At 41.0% G+C, this 16,322-nt stretch overlaps 2 protein-coding genes across 5 annotated transcripts in view; both read right to left on the reverse strand.

Moving 5' to 3' along the window:
• Positions 1-345: 345 nt before the first annotated feature.
• Positions 346-4,419, reverse strand: si:ch211-195b15.8 (uncharacterized). Its single transcript, XM_067615532.1, has 5 exons — positions 4,246-4,419; positions 3,877-3,971; positions 3,115-3,274; positions 2,788-2,911; positions 346-1,502 (listed from the first exon to the last, which is right to left on the reverse strand). Exons 2-5 carry the CDS (start codon positions 3,967-3,969, stop codon positions 662-664), a joined length of 1,218 nt encoding a protein of 405 aa, XP_067471633.1. The 5' UTR covers positions 3,970-3,971; positions 4,246-4,419; the 3' UTR covers positions 346-661.
• Positions 4,420-6,833: 2,414 nt separating this feature from the next.
• ap2a1 (adaptor related protein complex 2 subunit alpha 1) overlaps positions 6,834-16,322 on the reverse strand; it is a 29,415-nt gene continuing 19,926 nt past the window's right edge. Inside the window, exons 15-22 of one of the 4 annotated variants that reach the window (XM_067616064.1) lie at positions 16,168-16,230; positions 15,054-15,136; positions 13,547-13,636; positions 12,876-12,999; positions 12,005-12,121; positions 11,840-11,909; positions 10,740-10,874; positions 6,834-9,231 (exon numbers count right to left, since the gene is read on the reverse strand). In XM_067616064.1, coding sequence (XP_067472165.1) covers positions 9,154-9,231; positions 10,740-10,874; positions 11,840-11,909; positions 12,005-12,121; positions 12,876-12,999; positions 13,547-13,636; positions 15,054-15,136; positions 16,168-16,230 — 760 coding nt within the window. In that variant the 3' untranslated portion in view covers positions 6,834-9,153. Of the gene's footprint in view, positions 9,232-10,739; positions 10,875-11,839; positions 11,910-12,004; positions 12,122-12,875; positions 13,004-13,357; positions 13,637-15,053; positions 15,137-16,167; positions 16,231-16,322 lie in introns of those variants that run through there. The other 3 variants (XM_067616065.1, XM_067616062.1, XM_067616063.1) reach the window with 3 other exon arrangements.

Below are 16,322 nucleotides of genomic sequence, written 5' to 3' on the forward strand. Positions count from 1 at the left end.
TGCTGGGTTACATGAATATAATATAATAATAATATAATAGTATTTCTGAGGTATTGCTGTTTAAGAATGATTATGAAATTTGTCAATAGAAACTCAACGAATGATCAAATCAGGAGAATTCTGATTAATCAATTGAATATGGTCTGAATAAGAAATGAAGTATTGTAAAAAATAAAAAAAAAAATTAAAAAAAAATGCAACTGTTCCATTGTATTTGTATAAAAAAGATCAAATGTTTTTCATGATTGAACAGAGATAACATTAATATTTCAGTGTTTTTTTCATGGGACAACTTAAAAACCCTGCTCTAAACTGAAGCCTCACACTAAGAAAAAGGCAATAAGACACAGTTGAAATGTCATCTTTAATTATCAGTCAATATATTTCAAGCCATAGTGTCAAAAGTCTTTTAAAATAATGTCATCTTTCAAATGACAAGATAAGCTGACCAGTGTCAATATGAAATAACCAAGATGCATTTGTGTAGAGATTTATTCTCAAGTATAATTCTTATATTTAGCTCTGCAATAAATAAATAAATAAATAGATGGACGTTCCTTCAGACTTCTTGTATGTATGTACATCATATGTGTGTTTCAGTTCCTTTTGACAGACATGCACAGATACAAACAGACACACCAAGCATCCTGAACCAGCACCCTCAGCATCTGTATGGCAGTGCAGGCTGTCCCATCCTTACAGGGTGGACAAACACCCCTCCCAGCAGCACCCTCTCCCCCCAGCCCAGCAGCTTGTTGAGGGTGAAGGTGAGCGGTGACAGCAGGCCCTGCTCCTTCACCTCAGCTGTGCTGCACTTGCGGTGGGAGGGACTTTGCTCCCTGTGGGTGTCCTCTGCCTGCCTGCAGGAGCCAGTGTTACCCGCTGTCTTTGCCTCATGCCTTTCTCCTATCTCCCTCTTGTGGACAGTTTTGGATGTGGTGGTGCTCCTTGCTTGCTGGCTGCTGCTTGCTGGGGAGGAAGGGCGGATTCCCAAAGGGGTCAAAGAGAGGCTGAGGCTTTTGCGTTTTTCTAATAGAGAAGCAGAGCCTGCTGGGAGCTGTAGTTGTGTGGGCTTTGGTGCTGGTTTGACTGGCTCGCAGCAGCTCAAAGCAGAAGCCTTGAACGGCGTCTGGACTTCCTGCTGATTATGATTGAGAGTCAAATTAAGAGTCTGAAGTTTCCCTGACAGGGAAAGCTGCTGGTTTCCACTTCCATCCAAATGTGAATGTCTCTGCTGTGTTTTGTCTGTGTGGTAGAAATTCTCTCTGTGTGTCTGTTTGACCTCTGCTGAGTCGCTGGTGACATTGTTGGCCTGATAATTCATGTTCTGACTGGTGGGAGTATGGTTGGCACTGTCAGTGATGGATGGCAGGTGATTGTCCAGCTGCTGGATGAGGAGGTTGCCACCAGACGCCTTCTGGCTCAGAGTGCCCTGGAAGTGCTGCAGCTGACCAAGGAAGTTGAAGTTTGGGGAAATGGAAGGCCGGCGCTCTTTCACAAACCTTATAAGGGGACAAAAGGATGTGGGTTAGGGCTGCTAGTCTTTCATAGCTCACACAGTGACTCAGGTTGATATGTTACACTGGTCTAGTGCAGTCAGATAGTATCAGGACAGTGATCTGGTTTTCATTGTTTTGGCTCTTTTCTAGCCCAGCATGAGCAGTTGAGAGAATGGATGGATGGATCTTTAACTTTAAGCATGTCCAAATTACTTCAATTCAAATTTGTTTCATTGGCATGAAAAAAATTAAGTATAGTATACCAAAGCATAGTGCACAATTACTTTCTGCCCCCTAAATTTAGTTGGCTGTGTATAAAAAGATTTAAAAAATTAAAGAATTTCGTCATTTTCAGATGATCATCTGCTTAGTTCTTGACAATTTGAATATAACAAAATACCATAACACAACAAAGCAAACTCTTTGGGCTGGATATTGGGATCCATTTCTGAATTGGAATCAGTTCCAGCTAGGTAAGAATTAGAGTTTGTTAAAACACGCTTTTCAATTCTGTATAGAGATTCCTTAAAAGAGGTATGTTCATCCACTCAGATACTGAACATTCAGATGGACAAAAGAAGAGTGGGTTGCACTGCAGCAGCACTTTGAGAAGTTTCTATGGATGCTGTTATACTTTTTTTTTAACTAAAAAAAGACATGCTTTTATCAGATTATTCTTTAATAAATTAAACTATATTATGGCAACTATGGCAATCGAAAGCTGATTGCCAGCCAGGCAACCATTTCTGAAATGTATTGTTGAGCCCTAAGAGCAAATTTACAGAAGCATTTGAACTGACAGGAAAAACAAATATGCATTGATAGATGTATTCACCTGCAACTGTGCAACCCTTCAAAAATACAAAATAGAATAAAGTTTTTCCAAGGAATTGACTGCTATTCGAGTTTTTCAGTCAATTACAAACTGTAAACTGGCAGGCTTGATGTATATTGGAGGGTGCAGATAAGCAACCAATCACAGGCTGGAACACCCCTGCAAGCAGCCAATCATACAAGTGAATGAGTACAGTGTCACACTGCAATACTGCAGGACAGGATCAGTAGCCATTTAGTGCTCTTGATACTGGCATAGTGGAAATGTGAAGTTGCATGAAATGGGTTTCTCTGTGATGTTTAGCATTATATAAATATGACTAATTTGGCCTACTTAATATTAATATCCTCTATTCTTAGGCCCTTGGATAAAAATAGAAAACTTTTTATAACCCTCTTAATCACACTGACAGATACGATGAGTAACAGCACAGCTCAGATCCAGCAGCAGTACCTGTAGGCATGGTCCAGGTCCATTCCCAGGCTGTACATGATGTAGGCTACAGCCAGAGCTGGAGAACGAGAGATTCCTGCTGCACAGTGAACCAGCACCGAGGCACCAGACGACATGGCTGCATCTGAACACACACCACACAGTGAGAGACAACAAGCAGCAGTTAACTATCATTCAAGTCAGCTGTTTACACCAATATGAACAGTATTTGGACATTTTTTTACAAGTTCTGTGGGGAAACTGGACTGTCATTTGTATTGGAGATTGGATATAAAGCTATAAAATGACTTGTTAAGATGGAAGTTGTTTCTGAGTGTTGGTTCTGACCAATGAAGTGTAGAGCCTGTGGGATCCAGGGCAGCAGGTCGTCCCATAGGGAATCATCAATGGGGATGCGAAGGTATCTGGAGCGGGGCAGGAAGGAGGGCTGGGGGCTGCAGCGGCTCACACTCAGCACGTAGGATATACCCAGAGAGGCCAGTCGGTCCTACACACACACACACACACACACACACACACACACACACACACACACACACACACACAGAGGGCAACAGAGTTAAATATTTGCACTCACCATAAAAAGGAAACTAAGCTATATTTTCTACACTTTCAACTCATTTGGGGATCTTTTGTCTCTTGGTGAAGTGAGGTCATTGTATTCAGTCTACTGCTATGGTCATATTTCAGAAAGCCTAGAAACCATTGGTAGTATACCAAAGTGGTGGAAAGTATCAAGCACATTTACTCAAGCACTGAACTTTAGTACAGTTCTGAAATACTTGTATATCACCTGAATATTTCATCTTCTGTTACTCTATAGCCTATTTCTACTTTGCTACATTTTGTAATATATAATATAATACAATATAAATATCGGTACTCATTCAACTCCTCCTCGACCAAAGACTACAATAACATGTCACGCATACATTCATGCATAAGGCAAAAACACTGATACTGCTGCATGCTGATCATTTTACTGAAGTAAAATTGTGAATGCAGGTCTTTTACAGAGAATGTAATGATACTTTTCCTTGTGTTAAAGATATGATAGACTTTCCTCCTCCACCACTATGTTCTGCTCACCTGCGTCACGTCGCTCTCTGCTCCCAGGTAGAGCCGCGGCAGGATGACGGACAGCGGGGGCCGCTCTGTCTCTCTCTCTCGGGACCAAACCATGTCTGCAGCACAACAACAAGCACCATATTTATCACTTGGCGGCATTTTTTTCCGCAACTTTGATGACATAAGACTAAGTTGTTTCCATGATGCCCAAAATGTCTATCTGTTCTCGCAGAGCGCAGGAACAGAGCAATGAGGAGGTAACATCAGGAGCACATTTCAACTGAGAAAGAACCAGTAAATAATAAAAATATAATGTTTTCGTGTATGAGGATAGTTTCTTATTGTCTCACACAAAATGTTGACGCTGCTTATTTAGTAGCTACTACTCACTGTGAGTGTTGTGTCTAAAGGCGCCGGGCAGGTAGTAGTAGGAGAAGCAGGAGTCCAGACGCTTTGTGTCCACTGCTTCTTTCAGATAAACACAGTTTGTCCTCTGCTGTTGCTGCTGCTGCTGCTGCTGCTGGGTTCTCTGTCCTCACTCTGCTCTCAGAGACTGGCTTCTAAACGATGAGCTCATCCTCTTTCCAACAATAGATCTTGACTAGATGATGTCATTTTCAGCCAATCAGCGCCTTGCTGGACTTCCACACGCGCAGACGCAGCTCCGCGGTATTAGCGCCCCGCTCAGCAGAGACGGAGTAGAAACAACCTGGTGTCAGCCTCCAGCTCCGTGTGAAGCAAGCAGAATGTAGTTCACTGTCAGTGCTGCCTCATCGCCCCCACTGAACATCACTGTGCACATTAGAAAGACAGCTGGACTTTTTCACCACTTGGCCAGGTCTCTTGGAATGATTCAATACAGACATCGCGTGCAGATTTCGACTTGTTCTACGGTGTGTCTCTGCACCACTGCTCACCTGCATACTGTTTACACACAGGCTGAAGCAAGAGCTGATCGGTAACATACAGCCCATTTCAGATTGAGTCTTTGTTGTATTTCTGCTACTCCTCCAGACTTAAAGCTATAAACACATATTTCCATTTATCACAAACCCCAAAAAGGTTTTTTCTCTCCCGAAAACGAAGAAAATACGCAGTGCATGGCACCAAGGCTCCTTACAACTTCATATGTAGGACTATTTCTTTATTTTGCCATTAACTGTTCAGCACAGTGTGAGTCAATGTAATGTGGGACACCCAAGCAAATGCATCCATCTCTTCTTCTAACAACTGCTAATGAATAGGACTGCTGTCAGATAAAACATGTAACGACTTGACATATGTGATGTCATAGATTGGGGCCAGGCAATCTTCCAACAGGAAGTACTAGCTGTGAAGTCCTGTCAAAGGTCAGTGAAAGTGAAAGGATTTAGAGTCATTTAATCTGTCATAAATGAAGCAATATTGCCAATTGTTATCAGATTGTGTTCACGACATATTCATGAATTGTAATGTATATATATTGTAATTGTATGAATTAAGGTGATTTGGAGCCTTCCAGTGTCCCATATTTCAGCCTGAACTGTCCCACATTAGGAAAAGCACATAATCTGGGACAATTAGGCACAAGGAACATTATTATATTTGCCGTTTCTTCTCTGAGTGTGATATCTGCCCTGTCTTTCCTGACATAAGTAGAAAACATGGTGGGGATTTCAGAATGCTAGTACTGGATGCAGATAGAATGTATTGGCTTCATATTGAAATATATATGAAAAATATATGTGAAAATACACATGGAGCTTTGGCAGGTTAGGGTGATGGGTGGAATTATCTAGACTCTGTCTTGCTTCCCTTTCTCCTTTTTACATTTCAGTTTATTTTGATCTTATGAATGTCAGGTGGATCTCTATTTAACACATCCTTTGGCTTTATAATTCTTAAACTGAGCAATAATTGACTCATTCAATGCTCAGTTATAATAATAATAACAAAAAATATATATTTAAATTGAACAACGTTACAATAAACAACAAAAGCGCAACAATAAACTACAATACGAATACAACAGTCCAGTCCATCATGCAAAGCACATTACTGGTGCTTTTTTAATGTGTTTGTTACTAAACCCATCTGTTCACACCTACAGTCACCAGACATGCAGATCTTTAGACTGTGAGAGGAAACCAGAGAACCCGCAGGATATATATGTCTCATTTCCTTGATGGCCATTGCGACGCTCCGCAGCTACTAGTCCGCTGAAACGCTTGAAAAGAAACCAAGCTGAAGACTCGCAAGAGAGCTATGGGGGGGTTGGTGTAATGTTTGCTCGCGCATTATGATTATTAACACAGGGTGTCGTTGATGCACATCGTCACTGACAAATGTGTAAACATGCCCACTGGCATATGAGTTGGATGAGAGACTCCGTACAGCAGACTGAGCTGGAAAATAAAGATGAAAACAACAGCCTGTCAGTGATTCAACTTTGATTTCATGGCTTTATAAAAGGACTTCATCAGAATGAGCATCTGGATCAACCAGCCCAATAAATGCCATTAGATTTGCACAAAACACTTAAGTTCGTTTTTGTTTTTTTTCCCCCAAAAATATAATAAACATTTTAGAGTTAAAATAATCAGATTCAAGTTTATGATTTTATTCTAAAGAATAATATAAAAATACAATATTATATTAGTACAACCTTTTCCTCAAATATTTGGACTCTACTCTCTCTATACTTTTGGGAAGGTGAATATGCTCAACACATGTCACCAGTCTCCTATTAGTGGGAAGAATGGTTGGTCACATTGAACCTGGCAGTGTAGACTACAGTACAGGCACTCACCCAACTCATTAAGCAGACCCATCAACACTTTGGTCCTCAGTCCAACTGGACCTTTTGTGTATCTCACAATACTGGAGACGAAGTCTGACTTCTGCCAAATTCTACAAATCTCAGGAGTTTAAGAGTTGTTTCATGCAGTCCCATACTGCCATCATGTATGAGAGAGACAGTGAAGACAGGAGGCGTCATGTCGGATATATGGCATAGTTTTACTTTCACATTTTTCATTACAGAGTAAATCTTAATTCTAACACAGGTATTGGACAGGTTTTTAACACCGATACATGAGGCTGCATTAGCTAGTGGATACTGCATAGACACACACACACACACACACATACACACACACACACCAACTCACATACACACACTCACAGAATGACAAAATGACTACATTTTCCACTACAAAGTTCAATGTCTTGTGATTGCCATGCAGCCACAGAATGTAATGTGACCATGTATCAGAAATGTCTTTAGGCTTTTTGTTCTCACCTGCTTACAGCCACACTCACATTCACACACATATACCGAGCCCCCTGTAGTTGTAATGGACAACTCGGTGTCTTACATCTGGTCCTCTCCCACAACATCAGTGCTTGTGCATGAGAGGAAAGCCTGGGAAGAGTTAGAAAGCTATGGATGCTTAAAATTGAAACATTTTGAGGTTGCTGAACATCTATGTGTTCCCAAACATTTATTGTAGTGGTTGTGTACACATCAGATTCATTGGCATTGATCTCTTTTGTAAATACTTGGCTGTAGAAGTGAGAATATGAGTGTGTATATCAGACTGATCTTCCTGTCCAGCCTGGGCGCTCATACATATATTAGTGCTGGACTTAGCTGCTGCAGCTGTGTCTGTTCAGAGCTTCACTGCCTGAAAACTGTTATATCCTTTAAGTGTATCTCTTTATGCTCTATTTTGGCAGTGTACTGGGACTCTGGCACTCCATACAGACCCTGGTGCAGCAACTTAAGCCAGTACTGACATCCTCTGGAGCCATGATGGCTCTGAGATGTAGTCATCCCTGTTTGGGACAGTCTCATCCACCATGTGGAGGCAGTCCCAGATGCTTCCCATTGAATAGTTTAGCAGAGCAATTATATACTCCACTTAATCAGAGCTAGGGAAGTTAACCAGATGTACATTTGCCAAACCAACCAGTGAAATCTTCTCTCTTGTAAAAAACTTGTAAAACTGGTTGAAAATGCTTACCATAAAGCAGAAATCTCACTTTGTGAGGCTTGTCCTAGATTTAAGCTTTATCACAAGTGTTTTCAAAAAGAATCTTCAGTTTTTACAAGAGAAAAAGACTATAGTGATGAAGACAACACGGTTGGTTTGGCAAATGCACATCTGATAAACTTCCCCATCTCCAATGAAGAATAGCTCACAGATGCTTCCCGAAAACTTTTCATTGAGAAGCTCCTGGAAGTTATCTTCCAGGAAGTGGACGGGACGTTTCCAAGCGGCTCTAAAAGACAGTTTGAACACTGCAAGTCTCACTGCTGTACCCTTCATCTACAGTCCATTCTGTGCCATCCTTCTACATGGGCGGCTTAGGTTAGATCATCACAGCCGTTCTAAACAAGCATGGTGGGAATGTCTCAGAAAGCAATAAAGTAATACACTGGCACATATTTACAGACACATCAATAACATAAACGACTGAACTAGTTCATTGAAATGAAGGGCTAATCATTACAGGGCTTCAGGAGAGGAATCAGCTCGTTCAAAAGAAAAGTTAAGGGGGGATCATGCTGGAGGGTCTCAAAGAGGATCCCAAAGCCTTAAGTGCATTTTCACTGGCCTGTTTTCACTGGGAATGCTTGATGCAAATGAATGGGCCGAAGCGGCAATTAGCAGAGTGCTGGACCCTCAGTTTTAACTTCATTAATGGGTCCCACCAGAACCACAAGGAATCATACTTATACTAGTGTGTGTGTGAATGTGTAGGGTGGGGGTGAGTGCAGATGTGCGATGAACAGCGTCTCCCATTTGTCTTCAAGGAATGTTCTACCAATTCATTATGTAATCTCTCTCTCTTTCTCTCTCTCACACACACACACACACACACACACACACACACACACACACACACACACACACACACACAGCATCAGTACTACAGAGCAGCCAGGATAGAGCAGAGTGGGACCCCAGCACAACTGTGGGACACACACACGCACACACACACACACACACTCTCCTGGCCACGCACACACACACACACACCAGCTACACAGGTAAACACCAACAAAAACAAGAATGTAGCATCATGTTAATAAACAAGTAGAAGATGAAATGGAATCAGAATCTGGGACAAGAATAATGACAATTATATGGCCGCTGTTGCTAACAGCGGCTGCTTTTTCCCTTATGTAGGTTACACCTTTTTTTACTCAAAGATTCTTTGTTGGAGGGAGGAGAAGAGGTGTGGCAGGAGGGGTCGAGGGAGAGGTCGCTGGTGGGGATGGTGGGAGTACTGGTCACGGTAGAAGTCTGGACTCTAGAACTGTTCGGCCAGCAGCTCGCAGAGACGCCTGGACACAGAGTCCTTGCTGCAGCGCAGAGTCAGGCGGTACATCTGTGTACACAAACACAAGGTTAGCAGAGCTGTTATTCACTCCAGGCCAAAAATATGAGAAGGGTCTGATTGTAAAAGAAAGTCAGTCATGCCCATCCTCAAAGCCCAAAGATTGTTAATTGTCCCTGCCAAATAAACAGGAAAGCTGCTCAAACTAAGGGCTGTACTTTGTACACATACTTTGTACACTTTGCTTAATGGTTGATGGCAAAACATGAATACTGGCTGTAACTGTTGCTCCTACATAGAGGACTAACATTTTAGAACCAAGACCAGTAGCAATACAACCCCAGTGTTTCCCCTATAATAGTACAGGCCTGGTGGGCCACCAGGCCAACCAGAACCCTGCCAAGCCAATAAAATTGTTCAATGCAAAAAATAACACCAAATATCCATTAATTCAGAAAATCAATAACATTTAGGAGCCTCTGTGCAGTGCTGTTCCAAAACGCCAGTTAACCTCTGTGTCGTTGCCTAGGAAACTCTAGATAGCGTAGCTCCTTTTAAGGAATAGAGCAGTGTGTAATATGTGTGTGTAATGGGTGAGTGATGGGTTGAGTGAGAGAACAGTGGGCGGAGCAGAGGAGAAGGTTAGCAGTAAGGTGTCAGTCTGGCAGTAGATGTACAGGACAGACTACAGTGTGTCAGTTAATAAAAGCTACAGCTTGTCACGTCTGTTGTTTCCCCAACTGCTGGAATGGATCATCATTTGGGTTTGTGTAAGTGCACCAAAACTAGTCCATATGTGCAACTTGATGATGAGATTTTTATTTGAATGATCAATAAGTCCGCATGTTCAGTCTGCTATGCTAGCTAGCATCTGCAGATATCAGAGTGATGTATTGTCAACACACAAACACAAATACAAACAGTGCAGATGAATGAATGATTACTTTTACTTTCTGCTTTGAAAAGTTGAAATATCTGCTACTTATTTATTTTTTAACTCTGCATTATGACAAAGCCCTTATTAGTGATGCAGGTCTATTATTATTCTTACTCAAATGTTTCACACATATAGGCCTAAAAAAATATAACTGTCATATTTTAGTCTTTTTGCATTTACTCAAGAAAAAAAATCCTTGGTCCACAGTTTTATGATTGGAAAATGTGTTTACAGTCCAGCCTGTAATGTTCAAGGAAACAACAGTGCTGCTCACCTGCTGAATGCAGAAGAAATATGTTCCAAGGATAAATTGAGAAGCTCTTTATATAATATTAGTATTTATCTGATGTAACTAGTTCAGGGAAGAAGACCTACCATCCATCTAGAGGTGTAATAACATGGAAAACACTCCTTTCTGGTTAGCTGGCAGGTCTTTCATTAAATAATATATTTCGAAACTATAAATCTGGCAAAGACAACACTCCTGTATATGCTGCACATTAGGCTTTCAAATGTATTTATCATCTACAATATTCACTGGCCAGTGGGACACTGAGGCATAATCATGAATCTATTGAGAGCAGTTTGCAGTGAGTGTTCACACTGAGCCTGGGTGTTGTACCTGTGCCTGGGCGTTGGGCTCCAGTCTTAGCAGACAGCCAACCTGCTGGCCTTTGGTCTGGATCACTCCAGCACACACGTAGTTCTCTGGATTTGGATCAACGTTGTCCAGCAGGGCCGATCCTAATCCCAGTAGCTGCAAACAAACATATCACACAGAAAGAAAGTCATGGTAGGATTTCAAACATTACTCTTATCTATACATATACAATGTCTCAAACAGACAGGGGATTTTCCTTCAATAATCACTTTTCACGGTGGGTAAATTTCATGTAATACATCGAGTATTACAAGAGGCAACAGCTGTTGGACTCAAGGCTTGAAGAATGGATTTTCATATACTTTCATAACCAATTAGACTGAAGTATCTACCACAATGATAATGCACGACAGTTTTTGTTAGAATCACTATTAAATATAGATAAAAAGGCAATAAAATCAACATCACTTGGATAATTTAACATGTTCTGTCCATGGTTAATCAGTAAGCAAAGATATGGAGCCAGTTCCCCTAACAGCCTTTATTATAGGGCTGCACAATTAATTGAAATATGATCACAATCTCGTTTCAGGCCTCTATGCAATCTTAGTTTTATGTGAGAACAATTCTGCCACACGTGCCTCATTTTGAGGCCACAGCAGATTTATGATCAAGCTGAACTATAGAATCATACAATAGCCTGACAGTCTGATTTTAATGACGTCATCATGAGCAGTCATCAGACTGTGAGGATCACAAAGGCTCTAAATAACTGCTGGAGTTGGGAGCTTATTTGCATATCAAACATTATGAAAGCAGTCTCCCTTTATTATTGAATCTGGCTACAGGTACAAGAATAGACAACACACTTTGTTTATTATTGTTGAATGTAGCGTTTCATGCAGTAATGATCATATTGCTTTACCTGTCTGCATGAAGACGGTATGGATTGTGATTAATATTTTTTCATTAAAAAAGCTGTCCCTATGAATCATGGGGGAAAAAAATCATGATTTTTATTTTGAGCAGAATCATGCAGCCCTACTTTAATATGGAGACAGATGTGGTTAATGCCTGCAGGAGAAGCACAGAGAGGAATGAGCTGCTGAATGTGGACATACCTTAGCCTTGAGTACTTCAGTGTCCATGCTGTGGTTGGCCTTAAATATCTTTTGTGCTTCTTGCTGAGGCCTGAGGAGAGTTCACACAAGAGACTTAAGCTTTACCAGGAAACCCAAAACAATCAACAATACTCATAACACACACACACACACACACAAACTTACTGGCTAAGCTGTTTCCAGCGTTGGAAGAAGTCTTGCGAGGACATCTCAGTTGGCTGGAAGAACTTGTTGATGGTGACAGGTAGTTTGAGGGTCAGGTTCTGCAGAGCTCCTCCATATCTGCACCACACACACACACACACACACACACACACACACACACACACACACACACACACACACACACACACACACACACACACACACACACACACGTTATTGCCTGTAGCCCCTTTTGGACAGGACTGATTTCTCTTGTCTCAAGTGCACAAGTATCACGTTTCTCCTTTTACGCCACTATTATATAATACCTGTTGTATTTGAGTGTATTTCAGTTTCAGTGTGTTTCTGAGCTATTGCACATGAAGACGTTCAGTGCACAGTGTGCTTTGTCTGTGACCATGGAAGATGTAGAAGAGGTTCCTTTAACATGACTGGGTATTCAACTGAAACATTTGCACTGACTTAAATGTGTTGTTTGGCACACAACTGTTAAGTAGTGACAGTTGGCATCAAATTTCTGGTGAGATTTGTAATCTTGCTGGATTCTTGATTTACTTGATCAGATAGTTCCTGACAATTTGACCAATGTTAGACAATGTTCTTTTTTTTAAACATGAAAGAAAGTGGTTTTGTAGGAAAACAGGTTCATAGGTGTTCAAACACAGACACTTATATGGAAATGATTCAAATGATACCCAGCCTGCCATAGCAGTACTATTTGACAACCCACATAGTTTAAAAAAAAAAGAAAAAAAAAAAAAAGAAACGGCTGATCGATTCAATTAATCAAACTGAATCTCACAGAGTTTGAGAGTGAATCTGTAGTTTTTCAGTGCTCAGTTCAGGGGTTGGGTTGATTGTATGAGCTTACCTGAACTTGATGTTGAGCAGCGGGGCATCAGAGAAGTCAGTCAGGCACTCGATGTTGAGGACCTGTTGGATCTGGGCTCCTCCCTCTACCAGTGGTTCCACTGGTTTGGTCTGAACGTTAAGCTGTGGCTGGTTGTCAAGGATCATCAACTCATCATACAGACTGACTCCCAAACACCTCAAACTGTGCCTTCTTGAGTTACTGTAGCCCAGGGTGGTAACACTGGGATGATTTATAAGGTCTCCATTACTATGTCAAAATGTTAACACATAATGACAACTAAAGGCAGTTGATTATACAGAGTTACAAGAATCATTATGATAATATAATTGTGTTTCTGCCACTGATTATTGAAATTATACAGTACTATTTAGATCTATTTTCAACAGAAGTGTACAGTGTAACAGCTTCATTAATCATCAATGGAGAAGACACAAGTCAGTTAAGTGAAATCAATCTAAAATGCCAAATAACATCTTAGCCTCCTTAGTGAAACACCCCTCAGGTCTCTTCAAAACATCATCACGACTCTGAATAGGATTCAACAGATGATACATAGGTGATCATTTATTTCTTTGGAATGGCAGAATACCACACTCTTCTCCAGTTATCCCATTTGAAGCTTTGATGGTTTCTTAACATATTGAAATGCAACTGCAAAGAAAGGATATGAGACTGCAGTTCTCCAGGACAGCTGACTGTGGTGGTGAAGCTGGCAAACTGCACTGACGTCTTGTTTCCATAGAATAAGTACATTCTCCCTGAGAAAGACAAATACAGTCGTCAAAAGGTCATCCACTTTATTAAGATAGCTTGTGGTCTATGGAGTATGACTAGTTTAGCAGGCTAGTTAAACACACTAGGTCACAGGTGGCAGGCATGATGCTGAATCTCTATCAAACAGCAGCAGGTGGTGGAGATGCTGTTGTATACTTTCATTTCATGTTTTCACAGCTTTTAAGAGTTGGTAGAGATGGTGCAATCCCTTTACCATTTAGACTGATCAAGCTGTGTAAAAAGTCATTGTTGGTCGTGAAACAGTTTTTTCAGGATTTTGCTTGCTGTCTGGTTTGACAAATCGTCAAATCTTCCCAAAGCATGCCCATTTGTCCATTAAAACTCACCAGGCCACACCCACATAATAGAACATCTCCCTCAAAGCCACGCCCACAAGACCACACTCATTTAACATGTAAACCCACCAAACCACGCCCACATATACATACAAACAGTAAAGCCACGCCCACTGATCAACAAAACATGCCCTCCATTGCTGCCCTCCATTTGGCCATGCCAGCGTGCTGCTTGTTACATCAGGTAAGGGCTATCCTCCGTTGAAGAGGGTCTCCCTACACATGCACATGAGGGGCTGATATGATGCTGGCTGATAAACAATGGATGATAATGTGAGAAAAGTAGCAGTCCCTGCCATTTTAGCAACTCTGTACCACACAACTCTGTACCACACTTATCCTTTCATTTAAAGCAACACAGTGTCACAAAGGGAATATATTACATATCACTGACTGAAGTTTATTATTGAATAATGAGCCTGGATTCCAAGATACCATAATAATATGTGATTTGATGTTATTTATTTTCATTCAATCACAATTTTTCACAATCAAGATCAAAACATTAAATCTTATATTTGGATTCAGTGTTTCCATGTACAGGTTATGTTTACCATGCCACTCTTCACCTTGCAATATAAGCTGTTGATTCAGGTCGGCACAAATGCAATTCGCCATTTTGTTTGCTGAATTTCAATGAGATGGAAACCACACCTGGTACCATGGCGGTCACCCACTAAACTACACCCACGTTAGTAAAAACAGACCAGGCCCATGTTGCTGCAAATAGAGTTGCGAAGGGGGAGGGACTGCTTTTTCTAAAAGTGTTTATAAGATCAAGCCCAAACATCCATATGCATATAGAAACCAGACAAACCACATCCACTTGACAACACTATACCAAACTAAGCCCATATTGTAACAAAACCACACCAATGTGTTCATAAACCCACAAGAGCCACACTTGGTATCAACTAATACCAAAGCCACACCCATTTAATGTTGACACCCACCAAGTCTCACCCATTTGTCAACAAAATATGCACATGCCAATAAAAAGCTGTCAGACAGAGTCCACTGGGATTCTTCTGTGAAGACAACTCACCCAGATTCTGACGATACTCTGACTTGATGCCAATCTGTAGCAGCTGATTCTCAAACAGAACCCCATTGTTCTTGCACACAAACCTGTAGGATGAAGGCAATTAAAGCGTTCGTTAACATCGAAACATCACTTTCAAAATGGCTATTCTATCATATCTAGAAAAACAACTGAACACCAAAACAAGAAAAAAAAACATCAAATAAGAATATGAATGAATCAATAAATAAAATACAGAATAAATATTGTTTGTTCCTGTCTGATCTGTGATGATTATGTGATTTGTAAATCAGGGTTGAGTACTGTATGTGGCTGTCTAAGGGTTTTGTGTGTCAGCTAGTGGAACATTATCACAATGGCGTTTGTATTTGTATTGGGACATCAGATGGGCTGCACGGCTGTGCTCCCTAGAGCACCTGTCCAAGATATTGGTGACTTTCCTGTTCCCTGAGCCCAACACAGCTCATACAGTTTAGGTATATGTGGGCTTTACCAATATTTTATTCCCAACTTTGCTTCCATTACAGCTCCATTGACAAATCTGCTGTGGAAAGAGGTGAAGTGGTTATGTCTGAGGAGCGTCAGGAGGCTTTAGCTCAAGTCATGGCCATTTTATCTATGACCCCATATACGCAGACAGTTATGAAAGACCAGTTGCATAATATTCAAGGCTAAACAAGCATCAACAAGCATATTCAACCACTGAGAAAAAGACTTTAGCCTTGATGTTGTTATATATAGTATATCCTGGTTTACAGTTTGTAGGCAGGAGTGGATGATTTCTGTGTAGACAGGAGACACAAAGCTATAGATTGACTTGAAGGTTGAGGAGAACACAATCATCAAATGCAACTCAAATTATCAAGATGTAATAAGTCACTAATCAATCAGTTTTAACTGAGCATATAGAGGAATATTCATTATTTTAGAGCTCAATGTCAAAGTTGTGGATTTTGCAGGGTCTCTAATGCGAAAGCTTTCTAAAACTCAAACCAGGCTTTTTCCCAGTTAAGTGCTTATCTTAATTCTTTGACAAGAAGTCAAACCCTTCCTACAGCAAGCAGAGCTGCCAGCAGGAAAACTTATGACAAAGCTTACACGCGGAGAAAGACCTTACTTGTTAAGAAGTTCGTCTGCCTCAGACAGAGGGGGAGCAGGATCCTCAGAGGGAGGAGCAGAGCTGAGAGACCACAGGACAGCGCAGGGATGAAGAAACAGCCCACAGGACAGAGGAGGGATGGACACAAGATAGGCAACAGGGTGAGAAAAGAA

Source organism: Thunnus thynnus, chromosome 17 (assembly GCF_963924715.1).
Source record: "Thunnus thynnus chromosome 17, fThuThy2.1, whole genome shotgun sequence".
In the NCBI taxonomy this organism is placed as follows: Eukaryota; Metazoa; Chordata; class Actinopteri; order Scombriformes; family Scombridae; genus Thunnus; species Thunnus thynnus.

Excerpts from the sequence above, each read along its gene's own strand:
- si:ch211-195b15.8 (XM_067615532.1), bottom strand. The coding sequence starts at position 3,969 with ATGGTTTGGTCCCGAGAGAGAGAGACAGAGCGGCCCCCGCTGTCCGTC. Across the intron at positions 3,275-3,876 it reads CAGAGAGCGACGTGACGCAG|GACCGACTGGCCTCTCTGGG; the intron begins GTGAGCAGAACA and ends GTGTGTGTGTAG. Across the intron at positions 2,912-3,114 it reads ACAGGCTCTACACTTCATTG|ATGCAGCCATGTCGTCTGGT; the intron begins GTCAGAACCAAC and ends GTGTGTGTTCAG.